The sequence below is a fragment of the Podarcis vaucheri genome, assembly GCF_965113315.1.
Source record: "Podarcis vaucheri genome assembly, chromosome: 5".
Taxonomy (NCBI): domain Eukaryota; kingdom Metazoa; phylum Chordata; class Lepidosauria; order Squamata; family Lacertidae; genus Podarcis; species Podarcis vaucheri.
This window is the reverse complement of record NC_138763.1, coordinates 46,600,022-46,625,333: the sequence shown is the minus strand read 5'-3', so window position 1 is coordinate 46,625,333 and position 25,312 is coordinate 46,600,022. Positions and strand designations below refer to the sequence as shown.

At 42.0% G+C, this 25,312-nt stretch overlaps 1 protein-coding gene and 1 long non-coding RNA gene across 5 annotated transcripts; one reads left to right on the top strand and one right to left on the bottom strand.

Moving 5' to 3' along the window:
* The first annotated feature begins 923 nt into the window (after nt 1-923).
* CYP17A1 (cytochrome P450 family 17 subfamily A member 1) lies at nt 924-16,638 on the top strand. 2 transcript variants are annotated; one of them, XM_082224847.1, is made up of 8 exons: nt 924-2,973; nt 4,300-4,438; nt 6,197-6,426; nt 7,255-7,341; nt 8,926-9,141; nt 10,175-10,344; nt 10,819-10,922; nt 11,037-11,836. In XM_082224847.1, exons 1-8 carry the CDS (start codon nt 2,665-2,667, stop codon nt 11,042-11,044), a joined length of 1,263 nt encoding a protein of 420 aa, XP_082080973.1. In that variant the 5' UTR covers nt 924-2,664; the 3' UTR covers nt 11,045-11,836. The 2 variants fall into 2 exon arrangements, with proteins under 2 accessions (XP_082080973.1, XP_082080972.1); XM_082224846.1 differs by lacking the exon at nt 11,037-11,836 and adding an exon at nt 12,151-16,638 and having other exon boundaries at nt 926-2,973.
* LOC309533491 lies at nt 4,336-23,700 on the bottom strand. 3 transcript variants are annotated; one of them, XR_014220264.1, is made up of 5 exons: nt 23,079-23,700; nt 22,831-22,979; nt 21,381-21,516; nt 7,453-7,819; nt 4,336-4,425 (listed from the first exon to the last, which is right to left on the bottom strand). It is a non-coding gene; the product is annotated as an uncharacterized lncRNA (long non-coding RNA). The 3 variants fall into 3 exon arrangements; XR_014220262.1 differs by having other exon boundaries at nt 22,831-23,700; XR_014220263.1 differs by lacking the exon at nt 21,381-21,516 and having other exon boundaries at nt 22,831-23,700.
* Between the last annotated feature and the right edge of the window lie 1,612 nt (nt 23,701-25,312).

Here is a 25,312-nt window from a genome sequence, read left to right as displayed (position 1 = left end):
TTTGATCAAATTAAAAGCGACAAAGCAGAAACACCAGAGAGGCGCTCACAATCACACCAAGAACCACTGTTTTAAGCTCCTTGGGACAGGGACCTTTCTGCTCATTCTTTGTAAAATGCCAAGTGCAGACATGACACTGTATGAAAATATTAATAGTTGCCAGCTGAACCTGGAGTGAAAGAAGGTGGTAGAACACTGAGGTGAAAGAATGGGCACTTCATGGTAGGAAACACCACTTGTCTTTGCCTGCATATAAAAACTCCCTGTAAGGAGAAAATGAACAAATCCTGGAGAAATGTTCAGTGCCAGTAATCTCCCTGCTGGGCTAAGTTTTCTCCTTGCAGGAGAAGCAGCACCGCTCACCTGTCTTCCCAACATCAAGCATCCCTGCCCGTTACTGACAGCAAGAAGGGGAGAAAGTGGGGAGCTTAGTGCAAGAGCAGTGGCAAGTGGAGTGGCAGAACCAATCTGATGTTCCTGCCACTATGCTCACACTGCACCAAGCTCCCTGCCACTGCATCCTTCCCCCTCCTGGTAACTGGGAGTGACACTCAGGGTTGGGAAGCCTGGTGAGCAACGCTGCCCCACCTCACCAACTGCTACTGGTATCACCTCTGCATCCTCAATTTCATGCAAGCTTCTATTTGCTATTTTGGCCAACTTAAGAAGCCTAGATGGGAGAAATAGATATCTACAGTAAACAATACACATGAAAATGCTACATACAGTGGTACCTCGGGTTAAGTACTTAATTCGTTCCAGAGGTCCGTTCTTAACCTGAAACTGTTCTTAACCTGAAGCACCACTTTAGCTACTTGAGCCTCCCGCTGCTGCCACGCCACCGCTGCACGATTTCTGTTCTCATCCTGAAGCAAACTTCTTAACCTGAAGCACTATTTCTGGGTTAGCGGAGTCTGTAACCTGAAGCGTATGTAACCTGAAACGTATGTAACCCAAGTTACCACTGTATTTATCTGCCTAAGCAAATTCAGCTGAGACTGTTCCAAGGTTGCAATGGAAATTAGGCAGAATGGATATGGGGAAATGACAGTACCGGCCTTAGCCATAGCAGTATCCAACTGCATAACTTATCTGGGGTCTCAGAACATTCAGCTTTGATCTTGTCATTACTTCAGAAGGCAGCGTCCCTCAGCTGTCACCTTGAGAAGTATCAAGAAATAGTGACCCCCCAAGGGATGGCAGTGTTCACAACTGTCAAAATGGACCCTGACACCTGGAGATGGGGATGTCATAGAAAGCTGGTCTCAAGGGGAAGATATTTTGTGCCATCTTAAAGACTCACAAATTTATTATGGCATAAGCTTTCATGGACCATTGTTCATTTCATCGGACGATCCAATGAAGTAAAGTGCCTGAAAGCTTATACTTATAACATTATTTAAAATGTGTTAGTCTTTAAGGTGCCACAAGATATGAGTTGCCAAAACAATTCACTGAGCTCTCCTGTGACACAAGCTTGGAAGTGCAATTTCAGCAACTAACATTACAGTGGTACCTCAGGTTACAGACGCTTCAGGTTACAGATGCTTCAGGTTACAGACTCTGCTAACCCAGAAATAGTACCTCGGGTTAAGAACTTTGCTTCACGATGAGAACAGAAATCGAGCTGCGGCGGTACGGTAGCAGTGGGAGGCCCCATTAGCTAAAGTGGTGCTTCAGGTTAAGAACAGTTTCAGGTTAAGAACGGACCTCCAGAAAGAATTAAGTTCTTAACCCGAGGTACCACTGTATCTGCACGGTGGAACCTTCCCACCTTTTCTTCTTTCCATGACCCACCCCCTAAAATCCCCAGGACCCACAAGCCGAAATGAGAGTGTATGGAAGTTCTATCACACAGCTAAAACTCCTTGCACTAGTGAAACATTTGGATTCTGGCTTTAGTAATTGCCGTGACTAGCCTGTCATAATGAAAGGGCCTTTTCAGTGGTGGCACACAGCCTTGGAATGCTGTCCCACTCTGATACCTTCACCACACCAGGTAATTTTATTTTCCCAGTCTGTGTCCTTTTTTGAACTGGTCCTATTGAATTATTTTTATGCTGCATTTTTAGATCTGCTACCTTTTAATGCCCTTTATGTTGTTTTTAAAGTAAACTGTGAGCATAAACGTATCAGCCAATAGAGGGATAATTAATAAATTCTGCTTTGCATTAAGAAACCTTAGACACCCCAGTTTAGAACTTCCATAGAGAATTGAGTTTGACAGCTTAGATTTGCGTCTTTCATGAACAAATTGGGGGGGATATGGCTACCCCATATTGGAATGTATTATGGGGATATTGAGGACTGCTTTTAGAATGGGAAAGTAGATTATACATTTTAATTAAACCAAATAACCCTTACTTATGCATTTCCCACTGCATAAGTGGGAATCTTTGATTGTATATTTGGCTCAGATCCGCTAAAGAGTTTTGCACTTTGTTACTGCTTTTCTCTTTTTTTGGCAGGAGGCAAGGCTAGCCTTCGTGCTTCAGATTACTGCTATCTCCCATGGGCTGTCCAGCAAGGCCAGGCACACCCCCAAGGTAAAAGCATGTGACTACAAACCGTTATAAGAGCCGTAACTTGGCTGTTGCAGGGACATTGCTTCCCTTTGTCTTCTTGTTCTTTGATTGCTGACCAAGCAGCAAACCACCTGGGGCAATGACTGTTCTACTGGCTGCCTTACTCTTGGGGCTGGCTCTCCTATCCTTCTGGAGGATGGCAAAAGGGAAACTGGAGCCCAAGGCAAACTACCCGAGATGCCTGCCATCCCTGCCAATCATCGGAAGCCTCTTTTATTTTATTGGACATACCCAGTACCATCTCTTTTTCCACAGATTGCAGAAGAAGTATGGCACCCTCTACTCCTTGTACATGGGCTCCAGTTATGTAGTAGTGGTCCACGACTATACCCATGCCAAAGAGGTGCTGCTTAAGAAAGGGAAGATCTTTGGTGGCAGACCTCAAAAGGTAAGCAAGCTACAAGTGTCTTCCTTATTTCTAAGCCATGAAATCTGGTGGGTAGAGTGGAAGAGGTGATGAAACAACAGAGTACAGTCATACCTCGGATTACAGACGCTTCAGGTTGCATTTTTTTGGGTTACAGACTGCCAAAACCCGGAAGTACCGGAACGGGTAACTTCCGGGTTTCAATGGTTGTGCATGCACAAAAGTGCTAAATTGCACATTGCACATGCGCAGAAGCCCCGAATTGCAACCCGCATGTGTGCAGACACACCGCTGCAGGTTGCAAATGCTGCGGGTTGTGAATGTGCATTCTGCACGGATCACATTCGCAACCCGAGCGTCCACTGTATCTTCTTTTAAGTTCGTAACCAGAGGTACCACTGTATATTGTTAAGTTATGACCTGATGTCTGCAGCAGAAAACAGGGCAGTTTTAACATGAAAAGGGACATACAGGTGATAAGCATTGAATCCTCTAACCTCTCCTTTGTGTTCAGTCATCCCAGAAACATTATCCCCAGCCTAGAACAGGGTACTAGGATTGAGCTAGGCTAGAAGAAATATACCTGAAATTTACATGAGTGATTGTGCATGGGAAATGAATTAATAAATGAATTGCTGCACTTCTTAAATTACACCCTCATACCTCTTCAGCATGAATGCAGGTTCCCTAATATACAGATGAAAAGGCACTAATATTGCAGTATTATGTCCACAGTGGTACCTTAGTTTAAGAACAGCCCTGTTTATAAACTATTCAGTATAAGAACTCCACAAAACCGGAAATAGTGTCCCGGTTTACGAACTTTACCTCGGTCTACGAACGGAAGCCAAATGGTGAAAGGGCACTGGTGGCGGGAGGCCTCATTAGGGAAAGCACGCCCCAGTTTAAGAATGGTTTTGGTTTAAGAACGGACTTCTGGAATGGATTAAGTTCGTAAACCGAGGTACCACTGTATTCAGAAGTAAGTTCCATTACATTCACTAGAGCTTACTTACAGCCGAGGGCTGCAGCCGAAATCTGTTTTAATTCCAGGATCAAGGAACATCCTCTCTTCTGTAAAAAGAGAACAATTCTGGGGGGAAATAGGCTTTTAAGATACAAAACTGGTTTGCATACATTTGCCCATTTTAAGCCATAATAATTAGGAAATAACAAACCTGTATCAGTGATATTGTGAATAACTTTTCGGTCTGAAGTGGCTTTAAAAAGTAAATTTTAATCAAATGCAGAAGAATGAATCTGATGAAAATAGTTGTTTGTGTTTTTCCTCCTTTCAAGTAAAATAAAACTACAATGCTGTTAAGTTTTCTTCTTCATTGATTCAAGGTGACAACAGACTTGCTGACTCGAAACGGGAAAGACATCGCATTTGCCAATTACAGCCCAGTCTGGAAAGTTCAGCGCAAGCTGGCACATTCTGCACTCTCCATGTTTGGAAAGGGTTCTCTGGCCCTGGAGAAAATCAGTAAGTAAACAAAGGAAATGTTGGGATTGATGTAAGAGAATTCCAAGAAGGGAGCTGAGGAGAGAAGATCCTAGTGATGACTCTTGTGGCCAAAACATTAGGGTAATTTGCTCCTCTTTGGCTGAATAACACTTTAAGCATTTGTTTTCAGAGCAGTGTTCATTCTCCTCCAGCCAGAGTGCATATATACACATCACCAGAATTTAGACACACACCACAAATCTCAGGTTGAGCTTAGGGAGGAATCTTTTTCCAGGTTGCAGCTGAAACTGGATTTATGCCATCACTCACTGATCAGCTGGTGCTCGCATCACTCTTGAAACCACCTCCTTACCTGCCTTCTCAGAACAGATATTGAAATAGAAAAATGATAGTTATGTGCAAAAATGTTTTTTAAAAAGAGTTTCAAACAATTTTTTAAGCAGATAAATTCAAGTACCTGAAAAATAAAGCAATGTGAAAGTCCACCTGAAACACTGGGGGGAGGCGCAGAGGGGTGGCAACCAAATTAAATTATGTGTGTCCATTCAGGAGTGAAGGTGCAGGGGAAAAAGAACTAGAGGAAGTGTGCACCCATTCCCAGTTCTAAATGTATCTATACTTGCTCTGAATGTTAAGTCTGTTTCCAGCCATTGGTACAGTGTTTGGGTGCAGTTGTGTTTGGCTGCCTAAACCTTTCAAAGACAGAATTCCATCTTATAGCCACATGCTGGTTTATGCTGGAGCAACTGTGCTCTTTTGGGGAGGGAGCATTATCTTTCTAGAACTACACTTTGAATAATTTCAGGCATGCATTAGGCACCTGCAACTTTAGGAGTAGCAATCAGATTTCCTTACCAATATTTTCTTTGTACAGTATTATATATTCTTCTCATCACACAGACTACTGGGGTTCAGGTGAATCATGGATTTGTAGTGCAATGGTTTTTAAAAACAGAAAACAAAACTGTATTATATAATGTGAAAAGGTCTAACAGAATACAAATAATCTCAAAGAGCAACACAAAATAAATATATAAAGCAGGATGTCCCAGTTGAATAACTATAGGAAACACATGATCACTGGGACAAAGAAAATTAGATATAATGTACTGGACCATATCCCATCTAGGCATGTCCCCCTAATATATTGCAGCCAATCTTTGGGGTCGATTAAAAAGAAAACTCTTTGCAGGGAGGAGCAGCTGTGATTCTGATTGTCTTCTATACGTATAGGAGTTAATTTTCTCAGCCTGCATCAGATTGGAAGTATCATATGGGAGGAAAGGGGAGCAGGAAGGAGACTGTACAAAATTCTTAGTACAGGGCATCGTCTTGTTTTGTCCTTTACTGTCACTTAGTGGTAGTGGTCAGAACTTACTTGCAGTGTGGCCAAAGAAATACTCTCTTTCTGTTAAAAGAAAAAGTAAAACAACAATAGACAAGATCTCAAATTACACTGCACATGTCAGGAACAATAGAATAGCTACCCAGACAGCAAGGATTCTTAATATGGGAAGTAGTATAGCCACTTCAGAAAGATAATGACCTCCTGACAAAGCCATTAGCAAGTTTGTGGAGAAAATGGCTTTGAACCCTTGTCTCCCAATGTGGAACCAGCATTCTTATCTGATGGATTACCCTGTCTATTTCAAAGTTGCTCCATCTCCAAATCTGGGTTGCCAATGTCCCTCAGTTTCATCCTTTCATCTTTATTCATAACCACCTTCTTCTAGCTCCTAAAGGTTTTAACATCCCTTCATGCATCTCTTCTTTTAGTCTGTCAAGAAGCAGCTACTTTGTGTGAACTTCTGAGTGCTAAACAGGATTCACCTCTGGACATGGCACCTGAACTGGCACGTGCTGTTACTAATGTGGTATGCACCATCTGCTTTAACTCATCCTACCAGCGTGGAGACCCTGAGTTTGAGTCCATGCTCCAATATAGCCAAGGCATTGTGGATACTGTAGCTAAGGAGAGCATGTTGGATATCTTCCCATGGCTTCAGGTGAGAGCTGGTGGGAAGGGCTAGCAACTAAATAACACATTTTCACCTGATTTGCCATTCTTCATTAAGAGAGGTTGAGGAGAGAGGGCTAGGTACTCTTTTAGGATAGATAGATAGATAGATAGATAGATAGATAGATAGATAGACAGACAGACAGTTATTTGAGTGGGCAATAGCATATAGATAAGCTAACCTAGAATTCTATGCGAGAGAGGGGGAAAATCATTTTGTGTTCATTGAACAGAATGTGTTCTTTGACCGGGTAAAATCCATAGTTACTTGTTTCAATAGGATATATTTGATGCAGATATTCTGTACTTCCATGTGCATGCACATCATGTCAATCTTTGCAGCGTATAGAAAGTCAGAATAGAGACCCAAAAGGTTTTACTGGAAGAGAAATCATACTAAGTTATACAGTGGTACCTCAGGTTAAGTACTTAGTTCGTTCTGGAGGTCTGTTCTTAACCTGAAACTGTTCTTAACCTGAAGCACCACTTCAGCTAATGGGGTCTCCTGCTGTCGCTGCACCGCCGCTGCACGATTTCTGTTCTCATCCTGAAGCAAAGTTCTTAACCCGAGATAATATTTTTGGGTTAGCAGAGTCTGTAACCTGAAGCATATGTAACCCGAGGTACCACTGTACAGGGATTTTGAGGCATGTGCAGGATGCCAGAAGCATCTAGTCAGATCACAGTCTACATTACACGGAACAGATCTGTCTGCTACATAACCCTTAGTGGCAGGGATTAACACAGGAGTTCTGGAGAGGGGATTATTTTCTGCAGACAGGAAAAGAATTGTCATTATGGTTGTTTCTTTCTCCAGTTCTTTCCCAATAAAGACCTGGTACTGCTGAGGAAGTGTGTGGAAGCAAGAGATCAGCTCCTACAGCAGAAGTTTGAAAAACATAAAGTAAGTAGAATACACTTAATATTATTGTTATTAATTACTTGTTCTTCACCCTAAGGTCCCAGGGTGGGTTACAACAATTAAAACACAATATTAAAAACACTTAAAAATAACTTACACAGAAGTAAGGTGGGTCCTAAAAATATGCACCTCAAGTCTCAAAAGCCAGGGTAAAGAGATGCAAAGAGTAGCAAACCCAGCAAAAGAGAGAAAGCTGTTTCATGGAGATGGAAGGATCTGTGGATAAAAGCAATGAGCATCATAGCAAAGATGAAAATGGTGCTCCAATATGAATCACAATTAGAACACAATTTTGGATGATGAGAGAAAAGAGAAGGAGAGAAAGATGTGTGCATAAAGAAGGATCCTGCTTCAAGACTCTACGTCTTACCTTCTCCCACCTTTTTAACAATAGGCACACAAGTGGGAAGAAGCCTCAGTTCTGGTGCCTCAGTTCTGGAGCTCTCAGTCACCAGATGTCCTAAACCAGGAAGATGGGGGGATGTTGGCACAGTAAGAAATGTTAGATTGGACAGAGCACATAGAACAGAAAGATCCTACATGCTTTGCTGTCATGTCCTTTGAAGCCCAGTCATTTAAGAAGAAATACAATATTTTATATATCATTTGTGAACCGCAGTCATTCTCAGAATGGTTCACAACAATAACAATCAGACTCATGGGCAAACCGTATTACCCTCACTATAACAGAACTGGAATGTCAGGTGCTGTTAGTGGCATCAACAATGGGACTGTGTGGCCGGGCATTACTGTGTTCTTCATGCCAAGACAGTGGTTATACTTTTGGGGTTAGCTGCAGGAAAGCCAGTTTCAAATCCTTGCTCAGCTTTGATTAATGTTCAGGGTAGCCTTGGGCACTAATCTACCGCACAAGTTTATTCTTCTTGTGAAACTAAAAAATGCTACTCTGAGCTTCTCACCTCCATAAAAGCCAAAGTCACTTTTCACAGTGACTAAGATTCATTCATTCATTTAACGTATGGGCAGAGATCAGGGCTGGCCCAAGAGACACCCAAGTATAGGGTGGTATATAAATAATAAGAATAAGAATAATCAGGCTGCAATACCAGAGAGTAAGTGCTATTGAGCTCAGTGGGACATACTTCTCAATAGACAGAGTCTTGCAGTGTAAGGCTCAATTTACAATAAACAAATGAAACACTCCCTAAAAAAATTGCTGGCTGCTGAACCATTACAGTGTTAATTACTTCCAAGCAAATAGGCTTTGCAGGACAGGACTGCAGCCATTAGATATATAAAAAAACCTAATCTATACTGACTCGCCCATTTCATGATACTTTTGCCCATGTTCCAAAATGTTATATTGATCTCAACAGAATTTATTTCAAATTAGTGGGCATATAGTCACAGCTTCAGAATTTTAAAACAAGATTTGTATTTTATATCCCTCTTACGTGTTTTGGGGGAGGTCTGACAGTGGCAGTGGCTGGCAGTTGGCATTTTTAAAGACTTCTGACAGTAGTTGTTTGGGGGTAGGTAGATGATGGCCTAGACCTTAAATTGTCGCTCGATCTTAGCTCACAGTTGCTTTCATCTTCTACCCAGGAAATGTTCAGTGATGACGATTCTGCCAATTGTTTATTAAACGTACTACTGAGAGCCAAACTCAACATGGAAAACAACAACAGTCATCTGTTGCCTGGGCAGGAGCTGACGGACGACCACCTGCTCATGACAGTGGCTGACATCTTTGGAGCTGGTGTGGAGACGACCACAACTGTGTTGAAGTGGATTGTGCTCTATCTCCTGCACTACCCAGAGGTACAGCTCCTCTAGTCCTGCCCAAATTCCTGGGGATTCTTGACAGTGTGTTATGTGAACAAGACAGAGAAGAGTAGCATAAAATGCAATCCTATGCAAGCCCCACGTCGATTCCTGCATTGCAGGGAGTTGGGCTAAATGACCCTCTTGGTACCTTCCAACCCTACAATTCTATGATTCTATGAAACAGTTGATATCAACTAATGCAAACAAGTCAGGATGAATGCTCAATAAATAGGTCATCTGGAAATAGGGATGGGGGAGAATTTTGATGCCGTTCTCATTTAAAGGTGAACTTATCTAATTCATACTTTCGGAAACAGTATGTGAACCAAAAGAAAGCCATCCTTCAAAATTAACACGTCGCTGAATTATGCAATGCAGTTCTCCTACCAAGTAATGGGTACCAACAGTGCATATACTAGGGTAAAGTATACATATAAATGCATGTATTAGTTAAAATAACACAGAAAAGTGCATTATATTTGGGGGGAGGAATTGCTTTGCAAAAAATGTATATTTGGGCAAAATTGTATACAAAAATGTACACATTGGGAGAAATTTGTGCTAAAATGCTGATGAATTTTCACGAGGACTTTAAAAAGAAATCACAAAAGGACGTGGAACTGAATTTAAAATGAGAAACTGAGAGAAATTGAAACTGAAAGATTTGCTCATTCCTATCTGGAAGTGACCTTTCTTCATGGAACTGCACCATTTTTAGAGGCATGGAGAGGGGGAATCACCCAATCCACACACTGATGACCGCATACAGTAATTAAAAATGGCTCCCTTATGTTCCAGCCCTCCCCAAACAAGCAATACCATAGCTTCCCGCACTCCTCTGTAAGCACAGGAGGTCTTGGTAAATGGGAAGTGGAAAAGCTGTTATCCACTAGCGGTGTAGTTTCTCACACCTACTGCGTGAGCAAAGGAATTAATACATGAAGCCCTATTTCAAAAGTACATGAAGAGGCAGTAGCTTTCTTTCCACTGTTGAGTCTGATTTGTCTAACTCTTCCACACTTCCCAGGTGCAGCAAAAGATCCAAGAGGAACTGGATCAGAAACTTGGCTTTAACAGATTTCCTCAGCTTGATGATCGGCAGCACTTGCCTTATTTGGATGCTACCATTAGTGAAACTCTGCGCATCCGGCCTGTAGCTCCACTCCTTATCCCACACGAGGCACTGGCAGATACAAGGTAAAGTCCATTTCCAAAAGTGAGATCTGCTGCAAAGCTGAGGTGTGGAAGGAGACATAAGGGCATCAGTAAGAGGAAGCGGGTGATGCTGTGGTCTAAACCACTGAGCCTAGGGCTTGCCGATCGGAAGGTCGGCGGTTCAAATCCCCGCGACGGGGTGAGCTCCCATTGCTCAGTCCCCACTCCTGCCCACCTAGCAGTTCGAAAGCACGTCAAAGTGCAAGTAGATAAATAGGTACCGCTCCAGTGGGAAGGTAAATGGTGTTTCTGTGAGCTGCTCTGGTTTTACCAGAAGCAGCTTAGTCATGCTTGCCACATGACCCAGAAAAACTGTCTGCGGACAAATGTCGGCTCCCTCGGCCAGTAATGAGCGAGATGAGCACCACAACCCCAGTCGTTCGTGACTGCACTTAACTGTCAGGAGTCCTTTACCTTTTTAAGAGGAAGCCACTGATGGCCTTTGTCTTTCTGCAGCATTGGGAAATACGACATTCCTAAGGGAGCTCACGTTGTGATTAACCTGTGGTCCATTCACCATGATGAGAAAGAGTGGGACAAGCCAGGGGAATTTAATCCAGGTGAGTCTGCCACATTGCCTCCTGGCATGTGTGTATGTGTGTGTGTGCTGCTTAAATTCCCTTTTTGTCTGGGCAGGGTGGATTTTCAACACACTTTTTCTATTCCTTTTCCAGCCCAGTAACTGAAACTGACTTGGTCACATCTCTGGCAGGCTAGGGACAAAGGTGAAAGCTGTTTCCTAGTTTTGCTGGATCTCTCAGCAGCCTTTGATACCATCAACCATGACATCCTTCTGGAGCTGGGGGCACTGTCATACAGTGGTTCCGCTCCTTCCTCCTGGGCCATGCCCAGAAAGTGGTGTTGGGGGATGAGTGTTCAAACCTCTGGGCTCTCACTTGTGGGGTACCTCAGGACTCTATCCTCTCCCCCATGCTTTTTAACATCTATATGAAGCCGCTGGAGAGATCATCAGGGGGGTTGGACTGGGTGTTCATCAGTATGCAGATGACACCCAGCTCTACCTCTCTTTTAAATCAGAACCAGTGAAGGTGGTGAATGTCCTGTGTGAGTGTCTGGAGGCAGTTGGAAGATAGATGGCAGATAACAGATTGAGGTTGAACCCTGACAAGTAGTACTGTTTCAGGGGGGACAGGGGGCTGGTAGGTGTGGGGGACTCCCTGGTCCTGCGTTATAGAGTTACTGTCCACATGCACATTTGGGAAGGGTCTGTAGCAGATGTGAAGAGCCTTCGGCCCTCCAAATATTTGTTTATTTCAACACTGTGTATACTGCTTGATCACAGCAACACTGGAGGAGCATTATAATAAGACTAAAAATGAGTTAAAACAATAAAATCAGAATTCATTCAGAAAGCCTGCTGGAATAATTAAAAAAGTCTTCGGTAGGTGCCAAAAGTGCAACAGGAAGACAGGAGTGCCACAAAACTGGGCCCACAGTACTGAATGTACGAGCTAGGGATATAATGAGCAGGGATATAAGGGATCAGGTACAAGGTGTCCTGGACCCAACTTGTTAAGGGGCTCATTAAAAAATACAAGAACCATGAACATGATCTGGAAGCATAGGAACTACAACTCCCATCAGCCTCAGCAAGCATGGCCAAGGACCAGGGATGATGGGAGTTATAACTCAGCAACATCTGGAGGGTCAAAGTTTCCCTTCATCTGGTCTATAGAGATATTCCAGCCAAGTTCTTGTATGGTATCAGTTTATGTTTTATTTATGTTTCCTGGGGATATGTTTATGTGTGTTCTTCCTCCCACACAGGACGGTTCCTGGATAAGGATGGGAAGAGAATCGCCTCTCCCTCACCCAGTTATCTTCCCTTTGGAGCTGGTATCCGGGTTTGTTTGGGAGAAGTACTGGCCAAGATGGAGCTGTTCCTCTTTATAGCGTGGACCTTGCAGAGATTCACATTCAGCGTCCCTCAAGGCCACACATTGCCTGAACCAGAGGGGAAATTTGGAGTTGTGCTTCAAGTACCAAATTTCAAAGTGAAGGCCACACTGCGGGAAGCTTGGAAGGCCAAAGTAAGAGAGGAGTGACGTTATTTGGCTCTCAGACAGCCTCCCTAAATGGAAAGAGACCAAAAATTACTTCAGCTGGTTCAGTAAAAGTTTTGCTGGATAAGTGTGTCAAGAAGGGGAAGTAAATTGCTTGGTCAAGGACACGAGCCACTATCTACGTAATAGAATATATTAGGCACATTGGACAAAGGCAGAAAGGAACCACAGTTCATAAGAAACTTTTTTGACATCGAAAGTTGCATCTTCTTCCATCTCTCCCTCAGACTCCAATGGAATAACTCAGAATGCAGTGTTTTGCATGGCAGAGCAGTGACAACACTGAAGTGTCTCTAAACAAAGAGGTCACCCCATTTGTCTCCCATTGCTGGACTCCTGTCATTAACCTATACTGTTAATTTTATTTCAGTGATCTTAACCTGTGGAACACAGCTCACCCATTTAGATATGAACTTTGTCCCTTCTGTGTCCTCCCATTCTTATTTTTTGGTGCCGCCATTGACATTAGCACAGGATCCTCAAATGCTTGTGCTGAAAGATCTGGTCATGATTAGTTAGGAAATCAACAGACACCAGCCAAAGCACTAGCACAACAAATTAGGGAAAGCCCTGGTTTGAGAAGAGCATGCACAAAACAAGGACAGAGCGCTGCAAAACCATTGTCATGGGTCTTATGCAATTTAACTATGAGCACCAGAGGCAGATGGGAATACTGTGATGTCTCTGTTGCTTGCCAGTACCTATGGACAGCAGCAAAAAATCCACAACCTTGAATGCAACCCATTTTATGTCCTAGTACTTTCTGTAGAGAGTGGAGAACATTAGCTGTCCAATGACGGGATTAAAATAGCTTTAGGAAGTGTGTCGGAAGAAAAGCGAAACTGGTTGGTTCTTATCTAGGGGGAGCTCAGGCAGAAGCTGTGGACATAACATCAAATTATAAGCGGGTTACTTCAAGGAAGAAAAATAGCTCTCATTTAAAGCCAGGGTATAGTTAGGGAGGTCTAATCAGCTGGCTTTACAGTGGGTGAGAAGAGCAACGGCCTCATACCTCAGCTGGAGTCTGTTCACACCATGTATTTGTTCAAAACTGAGGCCTATGCAGTACAGGAGAGTTAACGAAACTGTGTCTTCTGGATGTTGATGGACTATAAGCCCCATCCCTAATCATTGGCCATTCTGGGGGGGACTGATGGGAGTTGAAGTCTAACAATATCTGGAAGGCCACATGTTATCCATTCTTGCAGTAAAAGCCTTCTGCTACAAGGATAGGGCTTCCTCAGATTTATAGGGCTATTCACTTGTATCACTACAGAGAAGAAGCCAGAAACTAATTTCACCCACTTCCTAATTTGGTACAGCTTACTTCTACCCCACTATATCCTCCCTCTAGAAATACCATTGAGTATAGTTACCTACATCCTATTTCTCTCATATACAGCTTTTCTTCCACCCACATATTTTTGACTTTCCACCTGGTGTTATGCTCAGTACAACTGCCAAAAGGGTTTTTTCTTTTTTCAATTTGCTTTTCTGTTTTATCATATCATCAACGCATACTGTGTTACAGTCAGACACAGGACAATTGGGGGAAAAACAAACATATATATACAACACATATATATGAATAATAATGGTAACATAGCTTATACCTTCAGTTTATTTGACTCTTATAAACCTTAGTTTTTACTCCCCTTCCACTCTTTCCATGGTTTCCTAAGTGCTATCTTATCAACTGCGTTTTCTTACTCTACTAAGTTGTTTTCAGTACCTTATATTATCCCACGTTGTAACATCTACTGTTGAGTGTTTTTTGTCAGCCTGTTACGATTATTTTCTTGTTATAATATTTTTCCATATAATCTATATATAATGTCCAGTCTTCTTTTAAATTCTTATACAGTGGTACCTCAGGTTACAGACGCTTCAGGTTACAGACTCCGCTAACCCAGAAATAGTACCTCGGGTTAAGAACTTTGCTTCAGGGTGAGAATAGAAATCGTGCGGTCGCCGCATGGCGGCAGCGGGAGGCCCCATTAGCTAAAGTGGTGCTTCAGGTTAAGAACAGTTTCGGGTTAAGAACGGACCTCTGGAACGAATTAAGTACGTAACCAGAGGTACCACTGTAGTTCTTTTTTAATGCATAACTAGCAGCGAATTTTAAGTTTGTTTTCCACAATTGTTCCCACAGGTTCAAATCAATATTATGACCCACATCTTGTGCCCATTTGATCACAGATGATTTTACCAATTCTTCTTTCGTTTCCCAATCAAGTAATATCCTATACATTTTAGATAAATTTTTAACTCTAAATTTTAATATTTCTTTTTCAAATTTTGATGGTTATTCTGAGAATCCCAATTTCTTATCTACCTTAGATTTTGAATTGATTTGGGGATAATTTAGCCAGTCCAACACGTACCCTTTAATCTCTTCATTTTTTCCCATATTTTTGGTTCTCCTTCTGAGATGTCTAGCAAATCATTATTGGTACCCCATTTGTCACTCATATTAATTCCCCCCCCCCTTGTCTCAGCTTCTATTGGGACTAATCACTTTGGTGTTTCGTTTTCTAACAATTTTTTGTATTTTTGCCATACTAATTTTTCTCTAATAACATGATTGGTGAAGCTTTTACATATTCCAGCTTTGCCGTACCAAATGCCAGCCGTATTTGACATCATGGCCCTCCAAGTTTAGCAACTATGTATTTTCTAGAGATAAAGGTAAAGGGACCCCTGACCATTAGGCCCAGTTGTGAACAACTCTGGGGTTGCGGCGTTCATCTCGCTTTATTGGCCCGAGGGAGCCAGCATACAGCTTCCGGGTCATGTGGCCAGTATGACTAAGCCGCTTCTGGAGAACCAGAGCAGCACACGGAAACACCGTTTACCTTCCCGCCGGAGCGGTACCTATTTATCTACTTGCACTTTGACGTGCTTTCGAACTGCTAGGTTGGCAGGAGCAGGGACCAAGCAACGGGAGCTCACCAAGTCGCGGGGATTCGAACTGCCGACCTTCTGGTTGGCAAGTCCTAGGCTCTGTGGTTTAACCCACAGCGCCACCCGCGTCCCTATTTTCTAGCAATACCCAGTCTTTAATTCAACACAGGTAGGGAGCTTCAAAATTCAATTCTAAGTCAGGAAGTGGAAAACCTCCTCTGTCTTCTATGTTGATAAGGATTGTATGTTTTATCCTAGGTTTCTTCCCCCTCCAGATAAACTTAGACAGATCCTTTCACCAATTTTTCAGACATCGTGTATTGTTAAGTATTGGTGTCATTTGCAATAAGAATAGCATTAGAAGAAATTAGGGAAAATTACCAGCTGAAAAATAAGAGAAAAAAGTGAAGTACTTAGGAGTGTGGCTATAGGTAAATAATCATAACATCTACATAGATAATTATGTGAGGACTTGGAAAGAAATTAAAAGAGACTTAGATAGATGAAGCAGAATGCAATTATCATTAATGGGGAGAATCTCGGCAATAAAAATGAATATTCTCCCCAAAAATACTAAAAGGGTTTTATTTTTATTACTTATTTTGGAATATATAAATCTGATTTGGGGACTGTTTATTCAGCCAAAGGTTGACAGGGTGTGAACCCATTAAGCTTCTGATTAAACATGGTTAGTTTGCATACCATTTGCAGCAGGGACTCTAAATTGAGGGGGTGATAATTATTCAATAAATATGATTCAATAAAGTTGTCCTAGGTTTTATTAACACAAACAAATTTTGCTTTTTAAAAATGCTAAGCTTTCTCGCTAAAAGCAACAATCCTACACTATTTACCTGGGATCAAACCACACTGGAAATTTCTTCCAATAGAATGGCAGCATAACTTAGCTAAAAATGATTAAAATATAACAACTAGTAAATTAGGAAGCTTCAGCTATTTCAGAAGGGAATATTTGCTATACTCCTATGCTCAGATTGCTTCGAAGCAAAGATCACCATATTCAACATGACGTACTCCATGTTGATGTTGTCTAATTCTACAAAGTTACTGAAAGGTTTATAGAACTACAATCACAATTGCTTTCTTGGTTGGTTGATTCCTCTATTAGTATATTTGCCACTAGACCTATAGACCCCGTTCTCCATATTCCTTGTATGCATGGATGAACTTGTGTGCATATTTTACCATCTTTGCTTCACATTTACCATGGTTTTATGATCTACATGTATTATGGATTCTGGCTGAATTAAAACATATCCCTCAGCAATTGATGTCACATTTCACTGAAGTAGAGAGCATGTACATTTGTCCTGGTCATAAAAGCAAAAGGTAAAAGGTGCAAGTGTGCAGAGAAGCTAGAGATTGTTTTATATTATTTGAACTCACAGTATACAAAATAGCATCAATAACAGAAGTCACATCGAATAGGAACCATCCTACCATCTCTTCAGTCCCCAAAGGCCAGATGAAGGCTTTAACTGATGTGGAAAAGACGTCATCCAGGAGAACAAATGTCTCTCTGATGGATGGGAGTTCCAAAACTGATCAAATTTGGCTACACAGTGACATTACTGGAGGCAGACAAAACCGTCACACTGCCTTCAATGTGAAGAGGCAGGAAAGAAAGGAACACCACCCTTACCCAGTCAACTTCCTATTTTGCCATCCTGGTTTAGTTGCCTATTAGCATTCCCCTCTCCCAGGGCAGCTATACATGTATGTAGTTGCAGGACTGGTTGAAGCAGAATGTGGATGAAGACCCACAACTGTATGCACATCCCACTGAAAGCAGTACAGGGGAGGTGGACAATACCCACATTCAGATGAGCATCCGAACAAAGGTGTTGTTCATCTTTCAACAGGAAGCACATTTCAACAGAATGAGCATCCATAGTCTACCGCAATTAGTCAACATGGCCAGGATGAATGAGCATCAGTCTGGCTGTTTCAGCAACTCTTCTGCACGTTACCTGCCTTGATAACAGTTTGCATATACTGGGGAGCTCGCTAGATGGCACCAGCTCACACATATTTACAACAGTTCCTCAAGATTATGATACAAGTCACTCAGCTGCAGTATTAAAAGATTCCAAAAATGAGAAATTCCAAAATACCAAAGTATCACAAAATAATGTGCAAGCTTTTGAGTTCTTAAGAACTCTAAATCAGGCTAGATGGTAAACAGCAGTGAGGAGAGGAAAAAGTAGCTTATGGGTGATGCTGAAGACATGTTTTCTCTATCTGGTCCAAGTCTTAAAATAGAAAGGGGAGAGGAGGTAGCAGACATTCAAATGGTGTTTTTTTTTGGCCTGTTGTGCAGGTGTTAGTTTGCACCAAAGCCTGCTGGGAAACAGAAGGATAATGATGGCAGAACCCTCATCTATGAAAACACAGTAGACAGTGACTGGCCCAAGGTCACCTCATGAGCTTCATGGTCGAGTGGGGATATGAACCCTGGTCTCCCAGCTCTTAGTCCAACACTAACCACTACACCACACTGTCTCCTTGTTTGGTGTAAAAGAGAAATAAGAGAAACTAGTCCTTATGTTAGAAAAGCTGGAAATTACTTGTGCAAAGCAGTAAGTCAATAGAATATAATTGTAGAATTGGAAGGGACCATGAGGATCATGTAGTCCAACCCCTGGGATGCAGGAACCTTTCACCCAGTCTGGGGCTCAAAGCTATGACCCTGAGATTAAGCGTCTCATGTTTTACTGACTGAGCTATCCAGTCCATTTGTGTAACTTTACCTTGCAGTTTGAGAAATTTTCCTTCAGAGAACCTTCAAATGGTGCGAAAGATGAAAATTTGTACCATGCAGCAGATTCTCAGAAACTGGTACAATTTTTGTTAGGCATTTGACAGAAAATAAACAGAGAGCCTTCCCAAAGCAACATACAGACTATCTGCATCTGCCAGAATCACTGTCAACAATTCTAGGAACACCAAAAGCTCCAATCCTAACTCTGTTTACCTGGAGGAAGTTCCATTATAGGATTAGGGTTGTGCTATAATTCAGTAGGAACTTTATTATCCTTTATCCTGAACCAGAACAGATCAGGGCTGCTTGGGAAACAAGGCTTGCCTGAGAAGATCAAGGCTACAATGTGTTGAGGATAAAAAAAAGTTGTTCTGGGCTTATTTCAGTGCCTTCAGCCATTAAGATGATCTGATACACAGCAACTGGATGCTGAGCTCACACCCTTTTTTATATCCCCCTTTTTGCTGCTTAAGATCAATAGCCATTCATTCATTTGTAAGAATGCTGGCACTGTGTTACTTTTTAAAGTGAGCACTCCTATAATTATGAGATGGAAGCCATTATAGCTATCTAAGGCAGGATGAGAAACCTGTGAACCTCCAGGTGTTAATGGACACCCCATCAAATCCAACCAGCTTGGCCAATGGTTATGGATGATGGGATCCGCAATCAAACAACATTTGGAGGGCCACATGTTTCCTATTTCAGGTCTAACATATTTATTTTAGAAGATCATCCCAGACTTGATGTGAAGGATAACTGAGCATATTCATTGTGTTCAGATAGCTTGGGCCATTAGTAAAAAAAACTTTCTGGTTTCTAGTGTGAATTTATTTTTCCAACAACTAGTGTGTTCTTCTTGACTAAAGATGCATTTTAATAATAAACTGCCCTCTTCCTGGAAAGTATCTTCAATATAGAAAAATCACAATTTCCCTTGAAATGCCTAAGCCAGGATGATAAGCTTCTTGCATTTTTAACACAACATTTTCTACTTCAACATTGTGCATTATTGGCTTGCTAGGTTCCTCCCACTAACAAAGTTCTTAAATTTCCAAATAGTATTTGCAGATACCTGGGGTTAAAAAAAACACCTTATGAAGCAAAGACTTTAAATGCGTGATGTGGATGCAGCCTTGTAGTGCTATATAGAAGGAGTCCACCAGACTGAGGACCTGTTATGTGATGGCTAACTTCTCCCGGTTCAAATTGCTAGTCTACCAAGGTGCACCATGCATGGTATATAAATAGCTCATGGTGGATTGACTTAAAAACAACAATCCCAAGCTCTTAATTGTCTTTTCTTTTTTAAGTGTACATAGTAAGGAAAATAGTTAAGCAAGAGAGAGCGCTTAAGAAAAGCTCAACACAGTAAAATAAGGAGTAGAAAGAGAATAAATACTCTACAATTGCCACAAGATGGAGATCTTCCCCACACCTCTAGCTCTAAGCGTTGGCTGCTGCAAAATAAAAATCAATCTCAAACCATGCAATCTTTGTGAGGGAAGTTCCTGGTTCAGGTCTCTCTCTCTCTCTCTCTCTCTCTCTCTCTCTCTCTCTCTGTGTGTGTGTGTTGGAAGGACTGCAAGGAAGAGCTCAGAGTGTACCACAGTTAATAGCTATTTGCCTTGGTAAGGTGTGAGATCTATTGATCAAGGGCTCCTAACAGCACAGTGAGCAAGTTTTTAGTGAGCACCAGTCATGAGTTTCATAACCGGGATCATGTCCAATAACACTGGAAGTGGATAAGTGGGTGTCTTTTATGTAAGGAACAAAACTGCCATCGGGTTTTCCCAAACAGACCCATGCCACTCTCACCATTCTATAAAATCACCAAGGCACTCACACATACACCCACAGGGGCCTTCTTTCCTCCCCTTCTCCCACTGAAATTAGACTGGAAAGAAACATGCTGTTGTAGCAAAAATAAGGTTACACTTAAACACACACACACACAGAGAGAGAGAGAGAGAGAGAGAGAGAGAGAGAGAGAGAGAGAGAGACATAGACAGACAGAGAGAGACACACAGAGAGATATGCACATGCTAATTATGCCAGTTTGCAAATGCCCTTACAGGCTCAAACAAACCAGATTTTGGCAAATTCTTTCACTCTTTCCCAGCCTGCTCTTCTCTTGATATAGTCACCAGTTTCTGACTAGGTATAGAATGCTTTCAACATAAAGCAATGATTAAGCTAAGAGGAAAATGCTCAGTACCCCCAATATGATCTTCCAGGTGGCCAAACTCAGTTTGCTTTCAAGCTTTTGTTTGTGTTAACAAAATGTCACCCACTGACGCCTGCATCCTTTTGCTCGACCTAAATTCTGCCTTCTTCCTTTGCTATCCAGATAGACATGAAATAAAGTATCCTTCCAGATTTAATATCAAGACCTGGGATGCCACTTTGGCCTATGATTTAATGACCTTGGACTTCCCATTCGCTGGTAAACACTCCCTCTGAAATCACTTCTATCAGTATTTATATCTCCACCAGCTGCCTCACAGCTTAAATTCCCATATTTTAGCTTGAGGGCTCTGTCCCATAGCCCCAGCTTGCTGAAGCTCATATTTAGCAGCCTGCAATAGGTGCAGGCACATATATATAGATTAAAACTTCACCAGGGCACAATAGGAGAAACAAAACCGGATGATAGTATCAAGTCTCTCCACTTTCCATACTAGGTTACAGAAGATTTTTTTTTTTTAATTATTTGGCTGGGTGGAAAAGGTAGAATGCATTGCTTTGAATATAATTATAACATGTAGAGACTGGATATAATAAAATGAGAGATTTATCATGATTAGGCAGCCCTGCAGTATCCTGGAACCACTTGGGGAAACCAGTAGTAGTAAGCTATTTGTTTGCAGGTCCATAGGTGCTAAAGTATTCTTATCCCTTAGAGAAAATGTATCCTTACACTTTCCTTTCTTAATAATGATACATAGGATGGAGTGAAAGGGGATATGCCCTGCCTTTCTGCCATTGGTTGTACTGCCACCTTGTATTTTCCTGTTGTCATTGTCCAGGCTTCACCCTAAGCGGATTATTATTATTTTATTATTTTTTAAATTTGTATACTGCCCTTCATCTGAAGACCACAGGGCATTTCTCAACATAAAAACACAAAATGAGAACATAAAATACAAGAACAAAAATGAACCAATAATTTCCCTCCCACAAACTTATTTAACAGGCAGTAGAATGTTCAATCAGCCGAATGCCCAGTTACAGAGAAACATGTTCACCCTGTGCAGAAATATATGCTGTACCATTTGCACTGTCACTGATGTCAAACAGGATTAAGCAATCCAGCTTTCTCTGTGTTATCTTGGGATGACACTTAGCAGGAAAGGTGGAAAATCCCTGAACACTCAAAGCAACCTGGAAAAAAAATACTATTGCAGTATTTTAGCATATTGGAGCTCTTACAAAGGATATGGTGGGTATTATCCAATGCTGTGCTACTGAGAACTATTTTCAATATCAAAATACTCCCCCTCCCCACACACTTTCCAGGGAAGACTTTCTATATCAGTATATATTTAGAAATATTACAAAAGCATAGAAACTTGTCATCTCCACAGATCCATCAAAATTCTATAGCCCAGTTTGAAAGTTGTCATTGCTATTGAGACAGGTGCAAAGATACACTGAACAGATGCTGGAAAATCTTCCCCGGAAGGTCTCATCCTGAAATAATTAGAGATCACTTCTCTTTACAACAGGTGGTTCTGACAACATTAGCCAATGCCAACACATTCCTCCTGTGAATTGCATGGGGCAATGCAATTTGTTTGTATGATCTTAATTGGCTTCTTGTCTTTTTAAGTGTCCTCTTATTGCTTATATTAAGAGACAGAGTCCGTTTACTCCCTTCATATACTTTACCTTATGTCATACTCTCCAGTCTGCACATTTTGACATTGGTTGACTTTCACAGTCTCAGTACCTTTCACTAGAACTATGTTAATGCATTCCTTGTGCCTCATGCCAAAGGGTGAACAATTAAGACCAGAAATTTCCAGAAGTGGAGTTACTGATTCTTACTGCTAAGGGGTTTACAGACATCTTATTAAACACAATTCTTCATGACAGTATGAGAGCAAAATGTCATGGACAGCCCTGGGGTTACTGTATTTAAAATCAACACCATTCCTTTTAGCACTCAGCTTCAGGGGAGTGCCCTGAATATGTGCCAGAAGTGAGAATTCAACATCTGAAATGGTTTCCAGAAGGAGTTTCACACCTACAGAGGACCTGATAGGGAACGAGAAAGAGAAAGCGTAGGCTGACTCTAATAGATGATAAACTCACGACAGCCCAGAACCATGGCTAGGTGATAGCATTACAAGATACAGTGGTACCTCAGGTTACATACGCTTCAGGTTACATATGCTTCAGGTTACAGACTCCGTTAACCCAGAAATAGTGCTTCAGGTTAAGAACTTTGCTTCAGGATGAGAACAGAAATTGTGCTCCAGCAGCACGGCGGCAGCAGGAGGCCCCATTAGCTAAAGTGGTGCTTCAGGTTAAGAACAGTTTCAGGTTAAGAACAGACCTCTGGAACGAATTAAGTACTTAACCCGAGGCACTACTGTATGACATATTTACATCACAAGCAAGTACTTAATATTTGGGGGAATGTGTGCTTCCCCTTCAGCAATAATTGAACTTGCTAACACTGAGAGAACCTACCCAAGTCAATGAGCAATGTCTGTCGATTTCACTGGAATCTGTTTATTACTGTTCCTTCAGATGGGAATAAACTTCTCCTGTTGCTTCCCATGCTGAGTCCTCGTGTGCTTCTGGCTCCCTGGGTAATTATACCAAGTTACACAATAACCCTAGGGACATATGAAGCAATGGTAAGCAGGAGATTGTTACTTTCTTGCAGCAGACACAGAACAAAAGCAATAAAGCATGGCGAATTAATACCAAAATACCTGTGGGCCCTCCAACCTGGGCATGTGGCCAGATGAACTGGGAAAGCATGCACCCTCAGAGCACAGCTGCTCTTCAATCACAAACAAATCCAGAAAGAAATACTCTCCCTCTCATATTCCAAATGTCTTGCTGACAGTCTGGCTCTGAGGAAGCTGCTACAGCATACTTACCTCTCTGAGTATGTGCAGAAAATGCATATTCATAGAATCATACAATTGTAGAGTTGGAAGGGTTATCTAATCCAACCCCCGTAATCTTGGATTTCCTAATTTCCTATGGATCTATAAAACTGTAGATTGGCATAGATGTTAATTATTCCAAGTCAATATTGCTCCCTACAGAGGAACAGCTTGTGCATTATATTGGGGAAACTTGTTTGCACAAATGCGTACAAGAAATTTGTACTAAAATGCTGGTGAATTTTCATTGGGATTTTTGTATTTATTTTAAAAAATCACAAATTGCTGCAAGATGTAGAGAGCTGAATTTAAGATTGGAAAAAGGAGAAACAGAGAGATCCTCCCATCCAAAATAAACAATCATAAGCTACCGGCTAGGGAGCAACAATGGAAGGCACTGGCATTAAGGGCTGCCTAGAGCAGGGGTCAGCAACCTGAGGCCCACGGGAATCGTTTAACCTGCCCACGAGCTGCCCCTGAACTGAGCTGCCCATTCGGCAAGTCCCCGCGTGCTGCGCTAAGCCGGGACAGCGCGGCATGGGGGACTTGCTTCCGTGGTGCCGAAAATCGCACCTGCGCAGACACCAAAAATCACGTCTGCATAGACGCCGGAAATTGTGTCTACGCAGACGTAGATGCCAGAAATCGCAGGCCTGCATGTGATCCGGCCCACGGAGAGATCTCCTCTGGAGTGAACCGGCCCAGGCAAGGTAAACCTTGCTGACCCCTGGAGAGGCACATGGGTAGCTGCTGTGGGGTGGGGGGGAGATGCTGCAGCCTTGATCCAATTCAGGATCGCTTCCAAAATTTCATTTGCTGGCCTGAATAAAGGTATTGTCTGACTTGCTCTCCGTAACACATGCTACTACCAAAATGCTGATAAAACTATTGCCAAAATGCTCAGCATGTAGTTTGGCAATCAGCCAAAATCAGGCTTGTAAACCAAGAACTGATGTATGCTGCATGTGGCTTTTTATGCAATGGAAAATAAGTCAGCTAATAAGAAGACACAGGATCCCTACATTTCAAAACTTCTGTGTAAAAGCTGGGATTTTAAGGATCTTTTTCTTTCTTTAATCATGATCGGGATATATCTTTAAACAGGCAAGTAGCATTTTCTAAACGATCTGGGGAAGGAACTTTTGCACAGCTTCCTGTTGTCCCTTTTATCTTCTTCAGGAGCAGAAAGGATATAGGGGTGTGCAACATTAGCTCCAATGATTGACGTACAGTATGACGTCTACAGCAACCTGGCAAAAATACAGGGAGAGTGGCTTGTTATCCTTGCTGGGAAAGTGAGAACTCAACCCTAAGCCCACCCCTGAGTCTCAGGGAACCTCAGCAAGATAAAACAAACCCCGGTCTGGATTGGAACCTGGTCATAGCTCTGACACATGGAACAACACAGCAACTTGATGGAACTATAAACATACTTTTTTTTTATTTCCACCATGTAATTTGAGTGCAGAAAGTGGGTTTCCTGGGCTAAGAATCTAGTGTTTGCAGCAGTTTGATAGTGCAGGGTTTGAATACACAATGAAGAGAGTTTCAGGAAGTTTCATTTTTCTGTTTTAACATGGAACTCTGACATTTCTCTGCGCCCCATGGAAAGCTTTGAGCACATATTGAATCTGCTTTGGGACACATGTACTAGCTCTATAAAATCTGAAACCATACTTGTGTTGCAGATGTAAGCATAAGGAAATGTGTGGGGTTCCCAAGGTTTTAAGTCCATTGAGGAGTGTCTTGACCCAGCAGCAAGGTAAGATGTGTCTCAAACCCCCAACCACAATTTGCAAGTGCTCAACGTTCCACCCAGCTCCTGCATGTGCTTTGAAATCATCAAAAGCAACCCAAATATCAACTGAAGAACAGAAAGCCTTATTGTCTCCATCTGGCATGCAGAAAGGTGCCAACTGGATTGCAGATATAGAGTGAGGTTTTCCCACATCTGAGAGTGAGCTTAATTCCACGAAATAGAAGTTGGTTTTGTGAGAGGGGTTGAAACTCAGGAGAGCTGAGGACTTGGGACAAAGGGGTTTGTTCCTAGGAGC

Excerpts from the sequence above, each read along its gene's own strand:
- CYP17A1 (XM_082224846.1), top strand. The coding sequence starts at position 2,665 with ATGACTGTTCTACTGGCTGCCTTACTCTTGGGGCTGGCTCTCCTATCC. Across the intron at positions 2,974-4,299 it reads TTGGTGGCAGACCTCAAAAG|GTGACAACAGACTTGCTGAC; the intron begins GTAAGCAAGCTA and ends CATTGATTCAAG. Across the intron at positions 6,427-7,254 it reads ATATCTTCCCATGGCTTCAG|TTCTTTCCCAATAAAGACCT; the intron begins GTGAGAGCTGGT and ends TTCTTTCTCCAG.